Source organism: Notamacropus eugenii, chromosome 2 (assembly GCF_028372415.1).
Source record: "Notamacropus eugenii isolate mMacEug1 chromosome 2, mMacEug1.pri_v2, whole genome shotgun sequence".
NCBI classification, from domain to species: Eukaryota; Metazoa; Chordata; class Mammalia; order Diprotodontia; family Macropodidae; genus Notamacropus; species Notamacropus eugenii.
In genome coordinates, this window is record NC_092873.1 from 76,705,274 (window position 1) to 76,717,354 (window position 12,081).

General features: G+C 40.4%; 1 protein-coding gene across 1 annotated transcript; it reads right to left on the reverse strand.

Annotated features, from left to right (window-relative positions):
- Positions 1-243: 243 nt before the first annotated feature.
- Positions 244-8,332, reverse strand: ZSCAN12 (zinc finger and SCAN domain containing 12). Its single transcript, XM_072641070.1, has 3 exons — positions 7,180-8,332; positions 3,279-3,426; positions 244-1,750 (listed from the first exon to the last, which is right to left on the reverse strand). The coding sequence occupies exons 1-3, from the start codon at positions 7,579-7,581 to the stop codon at positions 459-461; spliced, it is 1,842 nt and encodes a 613-aa protein (XP_072497171.1). The 5' UTR covers positions 7,582-8,332; the 3' UTR covers positions 244-458.
- Between the last annotated feature and the right edge of the window lie 3,749 nt (positions 8,333-12,081).

Sequence of the window (12,081 nt, forward strand, 5' to 3'; positions counted from 1 at the left end):
CCCAGACACCCTGTGTGCATCCTGTTTCTTCACTTTAGCTCGCATGACTTCCCCTGTTCATAGTAGTTCTCCCTTCACTTTCATTTATCTAAAACCTTATTCAACTTTTCAAATCCAGCTCAAGCCCCACCTCCCTATGAAGTCACTCCTGACACTTCCAACCACAATTTCCTTTCTATCTTTCGAATTCCAGCTGTACTTATTTTTCCTACTCATGCAATTAAAACAACTTTGAAACTCTTATATTGTTTTAGATGTATGTTTTATCTCTTCAAAGACACTGTAAGATCCTCAAGGACAACAGACCATGTCTCATATTTCTTGATCCACACAACACCTATTATTAAACATTTATTGTTTGTAGGAATGGTGACTGAAACTTTATCCCAACATGTTTTGGGAACCACTCCAACGTAGCTGCCCAAATGCTAAACTTTGACAAAATTTTCCTATGGTCATTACAAAGAGACAGATTTTTCTGCATGGTGGACAGACTGATGTTGAGTAAGAGCTGAGTTATGACTGAAAGCCTTCCCACATTCGTTGCATCTATATGAGCCACTTCTAATGTGGATTCTCTGATGTTTACTAAGGTCTGACCTCTGTCGGAAGGCTTTTCCACACTCATCACATTGATAGGGCTTCTCCCCAGTATGTATTCTCTGGTGTTGAATAAGACTAGTGATCCCACGGAAAGCATTTCCACATTCATCACATTTATAAGGTCTTTCTCCGGTGTGGATTCGTTGATGTTCGGTAAGGACTGATCTCTGAGTGAAGGCTTTCCCACACTGATCACATTTATAGGGTCTCTCTCCAGTGTGAATTCGCTGATGCTCTATAAGGCTTGTCCTTTGAATGAATGCTTTCCCACACATGTCACATTTATAAGGTTTCTCTCCAGTGTGGGTTCTCTGATGCTGAATAAGGCCACTTTGACTGAAGGCTTTCCCACATTCATTACACTGATAGCATTTTTCTTTGTGGTGGATTTCTTGATGTGAAACAAGGGATGAATTGTAAACAAAGGCTTTTCCACATTCACTGCACTCATATGGTTTCTCCCCTGTATGAACTCCCTGATGTTGAACAAGAATTGAACGGCGACTAAAACTTTTATTACACTGACTACACTGATGGGGTTTGTCTCTAGTGTGGATTTTGAGGTGATGAAAAAGACCTGCTTTCTGACTGAAGGCTTTCCCACATTCGTTACAATGATAATGTTTCTCTCCAGTATGCAGTCTCTGATGTTGATTAAGGGCTGACCACCGACCAAAAGCTTTCCCACATTCATTACATTTATAGGGTTTCTCCCCAGTATGGATTATTTTATGTCGAATAAGTACAGTTCTCCCACGAAAAGCTTTTCCACATTCCTCACATTTGTAGGGTCTGTCTCCAGTATGGATTCTTTGATGTTCAATAAGCCGAGAGTTCTGACTAAAGGTTTTCCCACACTCATCACACTCATAAGGTTTCTCCTCACAATACATTCTCTTGTTTTCAATAACACTTGGGCTCTTAGTGGAGTTTATTCCATTTTCATCACACTTACATTGCTTATCCCCTGAAGGATATCCACAGGGATCCTCTATTATTCCCTTCTGCTGTTCATAGGTTTTTTCACACTTAGGACCTGTGGGAATTCCTTTAGAAAGTTTGCCAGGTATTTCCCTGATTGTTTCCATTTCTTCAAGGTTTTCCAGCTTTGAATTCAACTTTTCATGCTCATTTCTGGTCTCATCATCTGAAATTATAAAAAGAAGTGGTTAATGACACTTTTCCCTTGTGCTGGGAAACAATAAACTGCAAGGAAGGAATAACATAGGATAGGATAGGGGTAGGAAGTAGACATGATTTCTCTGAAATATTGAATAAGGGAACTTCTGCCAATGTAGGTCTTAATGCAACAAACATGAACCAGAATCTATGGCTAGTCTGCAATAATCACTTTAAAATATGAGATAGGAAGGTCAGTCAGAAGGTACCAGAAAGGGAACTTATTCAATAAGGTTGAAGGTGATTTAAAACCAAGGAATGGCAAGTGACTTTTTCCATACTATAACATGAAAACTATCCAGGCAGGAAGGCAAGAAGTGAAGGGGAGGGGAGAAAGGAGGTTCAATTGAGATGATTTATTGTGTGATTCCCTCCCCTACAATCTAAGGAAACAGGGCAGTAATACTCATTCCATTTATATTTTCTGCATATAAAATATGCATATACCAGACTTTCATATTTTCCTACCTTTCTTACTGAGTATTAGCTGTCCAGAGGAAGCTGTGAAGACTGCGAATAAGGAAATATTGTGGCTGATAATGGTAGATAATTACCAGTCATACAAGAAATAAGGCAGGAAACCAAATAAAACAGAGGAAACGTCTTGACTGAAGCCATGGGATCATCTATTTAGGGCTGGAAAGATTTCAAGATCAAACCTGGTCCTCTTCATTTTACAGATAAAGAAACTGAGGCTCAGGTTTCAGTGATTTGCCCAAGTTCACAAAGGTATTAAACAGCAGTGCTAAGATTTAAACTGCACATGCAGTGCTCTTTCCATTCTATGACTCATTAAACCAAAAAACAGTTAAATATGGTAAGAAAAACCTTTCAAGGCTTGACATAGTCCAAGAGATGTCATGACAATGCCATGGTCTGGTAATGATGACTTGTTTGGATAGAAGGTAGGAGCATTGAGCTTAATGTGCAGAAGGTTAGGAAAGGGCTTAAATAAGTGACAAAATGTAGCAGAACCTGGGGACATTTTGAAGGTGAAAGAGCAAGTAAGAAAGAATGCTACATTTGGAGCCAGAGAATCTGAATTCAAATCAGAGCTCAGCTACTTGTGACCTTGGGAAAGTCACTTGAGTGCCCTGGGCCCGTTTCCTTATTTTTAAAACGAGCAAGGTGAACTAAATGATATCTAAGGTCTCCTCCAAGCCTTACGTACTACAACAGGTTGCAAAGGATGAAGGAAGGCTGAGATCTGAGGAAACAGGAAAGTGGAAAAGACTTGTAGCACAATAATAAAAGAAACACTATCTGTTTAGGTCACTAAGACACTTCTGGGTAGCTCTCGTCACTGTCCTCCACAGGTAAATTACACCTCTATTCAATAAGTATTTACTACTTGCCCACCATGTACACTGTGACAGGCACTGAGAATTCAAAGACAGTCTCTCTTTAAGAGGTTATGTTCTACTTGGGGAAAGGGGTGGGGGAGAGAAAAGTATACAGGAAAAAAATGCAAAATAAATAATTACAAATCTCCTCACCTCTCTCACGTAGGGATTGGGGCTCTGGTGATTCACACTTGAACTGGGCTTCCACAGGCCAGAGAGAGACACTCAAAGGTTGTTGTGTTTTCTCTACAGATGCCGCCTCCCTTAAAGATATTTCCTGTCCTTGTGTACATGCTGAGTCCTAGGGACAATTAGTTTAGTTGGGTTTGTAAGACAGTCATTCTGGGAACAGGAAGTAATAATTTCACATTATTCAAAGCAGGGAGAAAAAGCAACAATGTTTTGTCCTTTTCTATCTTTTTTTTTCCCATACCATTTCCTTCAACCTGGAATGTTTTCTCCCTGTCACCTCTATCAAAATCCTATTCATCGTCAAGGCCAAGTTCAAATGTCACCTCCTCCACAAAATTTTCCCTGACGATGGCCCTCTTTTTTCAATTCCTTCTCTTTTGTGTTTTTATAGTATTTTATTTGTAATGCAACACTCATCATATTCTGAGTTGTATTGCGAGTTGTATTACAACTTGCATACATATCTTATGTCCCCTACTAGATTATAAGCTCCTTAACATCAGAGATTCTACTTTAATCATCGTTGCACTCCCTACATCCAGAGGAAGAAAACCAGCCCAGGGCCTCAAATTCATGGCATATGTGCATCAGTTGAAGGAACTGGGGATTTAGACTAGACAAAGACTTAGGGGCTGTAGGATTATTGACTTCAAGTCATTGAAGAACTGGCAGATGGGAAAGGGATTGGACTTGTTCTGCTTGACCCCAGAGGGCAAAACTGAGAGCCATGATAGGAACAGGTAAAGAGGCAGGTTTACTCTCTAACAATTAGTACCATCCTACAATGGAATGAGTAGCCTTAGGAGATGGTGGATTTCTTCTCATACAAGGTCTTCAAGCAAAAGCCCGATGATGATCTTTTGGGTATATCAAACAAAGATGTCTTGCTCAGGAACTGGATGAACACATTTTACTCTGAGTTTGCCCTTTCAAATTTGAAATCCTGTTATTCTGAATATTAAATGTCTCCTTCCATTTCAAAAGTCAAAGAGTAAAAGATTCAGGAACCTATAGTCTCGTACAGGTCAAAGGCAGCCTGAAACGGAATTCTCCTTCCGTCACTGACCTTGGTGCTTTTCAAAATGTTTCATTTTATGGCACCCCAGTGAAATTCTATTTCTCCTTCACAACATTTGGTAGGGGCATGTTGAGGATGGAAAGGAGGAAAGAGCAATCCTTTGAAAAATGTGTGTTTGAATATACTTCAATCAGAAACAGAAGAGGGAAAAAGGGAATTAAGAACAAAGAGGAGAAAATAGATAAAGAGGGATGGAGCAACAAAGAAAATACGAGTGGGGGAAAATGTAATAGAAAAGGGAAAAGAAGGGAGAAAATGGAAGGATAAGAAGCTGAGAAAAGAAAAAAGAAGGGAGAATGTGGAGAAATGAGGGGAAAATAGGGGGAAAGAAGGAAGAGAATTAAAGAAGAGATTTTCTCAAGCATACTCCACACAACAGTTGTTATCCCACTTTCTCTACTTAACTTCCCAAATCCACATCCACCCTGTCATTCCTAGTAGATAGCTGTGCCTCTTATGTTGAAGATATCACTGGTTCTGGAATCGGAAGATCTGGGTTCAAATCCCATTCCTGAAGAGGACCATGATATCAAGATGATGACATGACTTGTAGTTGACTTTGATTTGAGTAAGGGAGGGCTATGCAAGGTCACCAGCCTCACTTTCTCCTCCAGAACTATCTGGGTCCAGTGGTCTGATATTCACCACGATGACTGGAGATGGCCCAGGATGCAATGTGGGACGCTGGCCATTTTAGGCTAAGTTCTTATCAGATTCTCACTTTGAGTAAGATACACCCATTCAATGAATAGGCTTCTTTAAGTAATTACTCAAAGGACAACCTCTTTTAATTAAAAAAAAAATCAGACTGGTTGGGGAAGACCCTCAGGGTTCCTGGGTAAAAGAGAAACAGTTACTATTTGGGAAATTAGATCAATAACCTGCTTAAAGACAGGGCTAACATCTTACTCCTCTTTGCATCTCAGTGCCTTGAGCAGCACCTTAGATGCAATAAGCACTAAATGTTTGTCGAAGTGAAATGGATGAGAAACCTGAAGACTTTTACAAGTTCTTACTGCATACCATGCTTATTGCAGGTAAACGAAATGCTGTCAGATACCTTTAGTGTCCACACAATGGCTAGGGAAAGAAAGGAAAAGAAAGACCAGCTCCAAACTAGGGAAACTGGTGGGGAAGCTGGGACCTCTTTAAGATGCATTCCCTTCCTTCCCACCTTTAACTTCTCAGCCATTCCCTTGCTAAGGAAAGATAAAATTGGTTGACTTCTTTTAGGCAAGTGTCATTCCCCTTCAACATGGATTCCAATTTCCCCTATATCAAGCATGAATATAGCTAAAGTCTGCCACTAGGTAGAGAGTTCCCCATACTATGTGATTTGAGAGGCACAGGGAGGCTCTTTTTGCCCCAAATTAATCACCTGCATCCTGAATATTACATTTTTTTAAAAACTAGGTAAAGTTCTTTTCTTTTAGGGATGAGAGACAGTATAACATAGTGGTTAAAGAGATAACATCAAAACTAGCTATTGGGAGTCACTGACCCAGCAGATGAAGTTCATGTTCAAGGCCTTCCACAATCTGGCCTGAGGTCATCTATCTACCCATATGTCCTACCTTTATACTTACAATCCAAACAAATCATTCTATTTCCTACTCTCTGAATACACTGTACTCCTCAAGAGAATGATCCCTCTACACCTAACTTCAAGACCTTAAGAAAGTTCCTCTTTCTCTAGCCCTGACTACTCCAGACTCACTGAACATGTTCTTTTGAATTTCTTCAGTACAAATTGTCTATACTAATTGGCACTGATCATATGGTCACCTTGGCCTGTTAATTTTCACATGTTATGTTTCATCTTTGAAATTAGATTGTAAAATCCTCAATTCATTTCCATAAAAGGCATTGTTCTGGGCACTAGAGATATAAAAGAAAAAAGATAATATTACTGCTCTCTAGGACTTTACAGTCACAGTTCAATACTTATATCTTCCATGGTGCTAAGCAAAGAGCAGGCATTAAACAATGAATGAATGATTTAATGAATGAAATGAAAGTGGAGATAAAGATCAAAAAGATGTGCTATCATCCATCAATACCCTGGGAGAGGCAATAAAACAAGAAAAGAGACGCAGGGATGGCGCTAGATGAGAAGCTGTGAGACCTGGCTTCTACACCCAGCTCAGCAGCTCAAGAGCTATACCTGTAAAAGAGATTGATTTCTAAGATGCCTTCCAGCTCTAGGACTTAATGGGTTATTGTCTTGGTAATAATGTAAGAAATACCATTTCTGGGTCACTGCCACTAATCATATGAGACAGAGCACAGAGTAAAGGAATAGTGTAGCATGGTCCTAGGAGAAGTACTGGTAAGCAAGAAACTTCTCCCACGCCACCCTCTTCTCACTACTGCTTCCCTGTCTCATTTCTCCAGTGGTAACTGTTCTGAATACCCTCATTTAACAATTTCAGGGGCAGTCCACAAACAGGACCTTGGCCTTTCATGGCTGCTGAATTTCTACACTGAAACAACAAGAACCCCATCCCTGTCTGTTTCACATCTTTTCTCCATAATAACTGTATTTACTTCTAAACTAAAAAGCAGAGGCAGCAAATAGTGCTACCCAGTTTAGAAAGAAAACCATGGACAGGGAAGTTCAAGTCAGCAGTTTGGCACAATTATAAGCAGTATATATTTTGGATGCACCAAAGTGTATGAACACCTTTTGGTGGGTGATACTTAATGGACTGCAGATACGCACCCTTGTTGGCCCACAAAAAACCAAAAACAAACAAACAATTCCACACATCTCCCTCTTCCCACCTGTTGCTCTGGTTCATCCAGCTCTCTCTCCAAATCCTCCAGCACAGTCACTGCCTCCTCTCCACTCTGTGGATGATGGTCCCGCACCCAGGTCTGAAGCTCCTCAGGCAGGATGGTTAGAAATTGGTCCAGTACCAGAAGCTCCAAGATCTGTTCCTTCGAGTTTATCTCTGGTCTTAGCCATTGGTGACAGAGCTCCCGGAGTCTGCTCAGAGCCTCTCGAGGCCCAGAGGCCTCTTGGTAGCAAAACTGCCGGAAGCACTGCCGGGAACACTCTCTGGTTTTGAGATGCTTATTCGGCTGGGTGGAATCTTGCCTGAAATTGTAACCCTCATCCTCAGTTTTCACTTTCAAAATTCTCTCGCAGTCTTGTGGAGTCTCAGTGTTCCAGGAGGCTGCCATCCCAGGCCTGAAGAGCACTGAAGGCCACTCTAGGTAGTTACAATGTTTCTGCTTATTTATTCACTTATGAGTACGGATACAAACACTGCCAAGAAATTTAAACATTAACTAATGAACATCAATTCACTGAAGATAAGGAAATTCTAAAAATATGAAATAATTATGAATAAAAGATTTTTAAAAGGAAAGGAATTCTTTTTAAAGAATAAAAATTAAAAAAAAAAGAATAATGAGAAAAGAAGGATGGGAGTGAAATTACAAGGCGGGGGAGAGGGGGAATCAGGGGAGGGTCCCCTTAATTGGGAATTCCCTTAATTCATTTAACTTCCCTCATTGGGTATTTGTACAGGATTATCCCTCCACAATCCCTTTCAGGAGCGATCAGAGGAGCCCCCTGACCGGGGGTGCCCCAGATCTCCGGGCGCAGCGCAGGGCTTGGCTTGGCAGCTGAGAGGGACCCGCAAACCGGTGCACTACCCAGCTGGGAGGGAGGAGGCTGGTGCGCCCGCCCTCCAGGGCGCTTTGGGAAAGTGCAGCCCTGCTGACGTTCAAAGGCGCGGTGGGCGGGCGACACTGAACCAGTAAGATGCCCCCACACCCACGCCAGGTTAACCACAAAGACCGGAAATGTATCAGCGAGTCTCCGCGGGTTTGGGGGAAACCGGAGAGTAGAAAGCACCCCAGCCAGGCCCCTCCCGTACACTTCCGGGTTCTCTCTAGGAATTGGAGGGGATCCTATGATTCTTTAAAATAAATAAATGGAATTTTCAATGATAAATTTGTGACAATAGCTAACAAACCCAGTACTCAAACAAAAGCAAACAACAATAAAAACGCAAATGTCTATCCTTCAATTTATCCCAGGCAAGTTATCCAACAAAGTATTGTCAAACTCACCAGCACCACTTCTTAGGAAAGGAATGAGGAGGGAGAAAACAACGCTATTTCCCCAAGCAAGACACTATCACAGCTACGATTTGGGGAGAAAAACGGAATAGCAGCACCCAGAAGTTCAAAAGAGACAAAATCCAAGAAAGGAGCTAGTAACGAAGTCAATTGGCAGGCTTTGAAATTTGTTTTAGCTCCTCAATCATTTTGACCAATATATATTCTCTGTCCACTACCTGTCTTCATTATCAGATTGTTAAATTGGGCCTTATTTCTTTGATTGGAGCAAAATATGGAAAGAACTTAATTAAATTTGATAGTAGTATAAGATACTGGAGATCATCATGAGTAAGATATTTAATGTGAAAATGTGAACTATTACTCTGGTCTCAGAGTGAAGCTGGCTACATTTCTTCAGGGTTCTGGAGGGGTTAAGAGGTTTTTCTCTAATGTTATTGGCTCAAGGCCCTCACTGTTAGCTGCCATAGATATTATGAACTGATATCAACAACTTTTTTTAAAGGGATATTTGTTTAGAACATAGAGTAAGAACAGAAAAACATTTTGCTCCTCTACATACACTTCTGGAGCATACTGTCCTCCATATTGACTTGGTTCTAGGGGAGAGTAAGCTCAAACTCAATGCATTTTCTCCGTAGAATTATTCTTATCAAGTTTACATCCAAATGCTATATCACTGCTGGATGAATTGTTGTCTCAGTTACCACTAGGCTAGGTTTGGAAGACCAACTCTTTGCTCTTCAGGGCTGAAAGGTGGACATACTGCAGCATGGATCTTGGACTTCCTGGTAGTTTTTTTTCTTGATCTTTCAAAACTTACAAAGATGTGGTCTCTAATCTCCTTCACCTAAAACTAAAGAGTAAACACCATACTCCTGGTCCACATATGTCAAACCTAGAGCGGGAGGGCCTCTCTCTTATAGAATTATACCTCTTATCCCTCCAGAAGACCATCAAGCAGATAGACCAAAGAGAAACAGGTTCTGGTCAACTGGTGCCTTTTGAATGCACCTCAGTTCTGGCTATCCAGACAATGAAGGGAGCTCCTCATCACTACCTGGTGAGTGGACTGGAACCAGTTGCAAAATGTTTCCACTGGCTCAAAGGTCCACATAGGGATTACATCAACAGTGTGGAATGTTTGTCCTTGTTTAAAAGATCTATAGATCATTAGCCATTCCCTTGTTACATAAGTTTGGGTTATAAGATGTTTTAAACAGGCAAAGAGCAGTCATTTTATCATAAAGTTCTTAAAATGAAAAAGTAAATAGTTAATAACTTTTGTTATAAAACCTTGACTAGAAAATACTTCATAGCGTCCTCTTTGCTTAGTTTAGTCCTTAAAGTTTGATGTTTTTCTTAATGCCTCATCTTTTTGGTTGTTAGACATTTGTAACTTAGTTAATATTACAATTTGTTTAAAAAATTAACCTACGTAGCACAGATGATAAGCAAGATCCTAATGAAAAGTCAAATTTAATTTCATAGATGGCACTAAGACTTAGTAGGATGAGACCCTTACCTGGAATGTAATTGGAAGCATATAATTTATTCAAAAGAAGAGGATAAGTAAAAGGGGAGGCTTTAGGAACAGTTCAGTTAAATTTTTAAAACTTTTATTAATTACCAAGAGTGTGTGAGGCACTACAAAAAAATCAAGTTTGGTTAAGAACAGACTTCCAATGAAGCTTAGATAGTTCAGGGATGCATCACTTTGGAGTACGGCCATTGCACCAAAGAGCATAGACGTTTTCGCATCTCAGCAGATGTCTTAATGATTTTGATGTGGCCAACCAGGGACCACACCCCCGCCCCAACATACAATTTGTGAAAAGTCTCAATGTAGAATGCTCCTCAAATGACAGTTGATTACATGGTCCATTGCTATGGACCTGAAGCCTTCCTTACTGGAGTCAGGATCTCATCATTCAAACCTTTGAAAACCCCCAGAATCATCTTCATACTGTGACAAAACATCTGAGTAAGAATTTAGTAAAGGGGCCTAAAAAGTTTACAGTTATATTCTATCTTTTATTCTGGCTTGCCCTTGAAAAACATGAAGCAAACACTTATATAAACTGAGGAAAGAAGAACCATATTGTAATCAAGGTAGTTGGCACCCCACAATAGATCCTAGATGAGCCCCAACAGTGTAGAGCCCATGAGGCATGGCCACCCCTGGGTTGGCTCACTCACCCAAACCTGCCTTCACCCTGACACTTAATAATGCTGTAATAGTAACTCATATTTCTATAGAACCTACTACATGCTAGGCACATTAAAAATTTTATCTCATTTGGTCCTCACAACAATGCAAGGAAGTAGATGCTATTATTATCCCTATTTTACAACTGAGGAAACTGAGGCAAACAGAGGTTGAGTGACTTCAAGATAACTAGTAACTGTCTGAAGCTAGATTTGAATTCAGGTCTTTTTGATTCCAGGCCCCATACTCAACTGTGCCAATTAGTTCCTAGAGAAGAAACACCATCAATCAATCAATAAACAGCTATTAAGAATCTGCTACAGTATGTGCCAGGCACTGTGCTAAGCACTGAGAATACAAAAAGAAGCAAAAGACAGTCCTTGACCTAAAGGAACTTACAATCTAGCAGGAGAAACAACCTGCAAACATACATATGTATGTATATATGTGTATATATGTGTGTATGTGTGTGTATGTGTGTGTATATATATATATACATACATATATATGCATGTATGTATATATGTATATATATATCTCAAGCTATATACAGGATAAATAAGAAATAATTAATAGAGGAAAGGCACTGGAATGAAGAGGTCTTGGGGAAGACTTCTTATAGAAGATGGTATTTTAGTTGGTACATAAAGGAAGCCAGGGAGGTCAGTAGTTGGAGCAGAAGAGTGAGAATATTCTAGGCATAAGGGACAGTCAGACAGAATGCCTAGAGCTGAAAGGTGGAGTAAAAAATACTCAAACAATCAAAAGGCCAGTGCCACTGGAGTATTCTGCAAGAAAACTTGAAAAGGAAAGATAGGAGGGGGTTAAGTTATAAAGGGCTTTGAATGCCAAACAGATAATTTTGTATTTGATCCTGACAGTAATGACTGGAATTTACTGAGGAGAAGGGTGACATGGTCAGACCTGCACTACTTTGGCAGCTGAATGGAGACTTGAGGCAAGCAGATCCACCAGCGGACAATTATGATAATCCAGGGTTTCTTAGGCTTTTTCCACTCACAGCCCCTTCATTGCTTCTTAAACTGTGGGTCTCAACCCCATAAGGGGTCACAATTAGTCCAGGTGTGAGTTGATGATGGCCTGCCCTAGAAAGGTGACAGTGTCAGAGGAGAGAAAGGGGCATATATGAGAGATGTTGCAAAGGTAAAATCAACAGATATTAGCAATAAGTTGGAAATGGGAAGTGAGAGACAGTGAAGAATTCAGGATGATTTCAGGTTGTGACCCTGAGAGACTGGGTCTTCTCTGTAGTAATAGAAAAGGTAGGAGTGGGGAAGGTCTAAGGAGGGAAGATAATGAGTTCCATTTGGGACATACAGAGCTTAGGATGTGTGCTGGACATCCAGTTTGAGATGTCTGAAAGG

Bases quoted from the DNA above. Each gene is read 5' to 3' on its own strand.
- ZSCAN12 (XM_072641070.1), bottom strand. From the start codon at position 7,581: ATGGCAGCCTCCTGGAACACTGAGACTCCACAAGACTGCGAGAGAATT. The intron at 3,427-7,179 runs GTGGGAAGAGGG...AATTGTCCCTAG, and splicing joins TGGATGAACCAGAGCAACAG to GACTCAGCATGTACACAAGG. The intron at 1,751-3,278 runs GTGAGGAGATTT...TTATAATTTCAG, and splicing joins CCAATCCCTACGTGAGAGAG to ATGATGAGACCAGAAATGAG.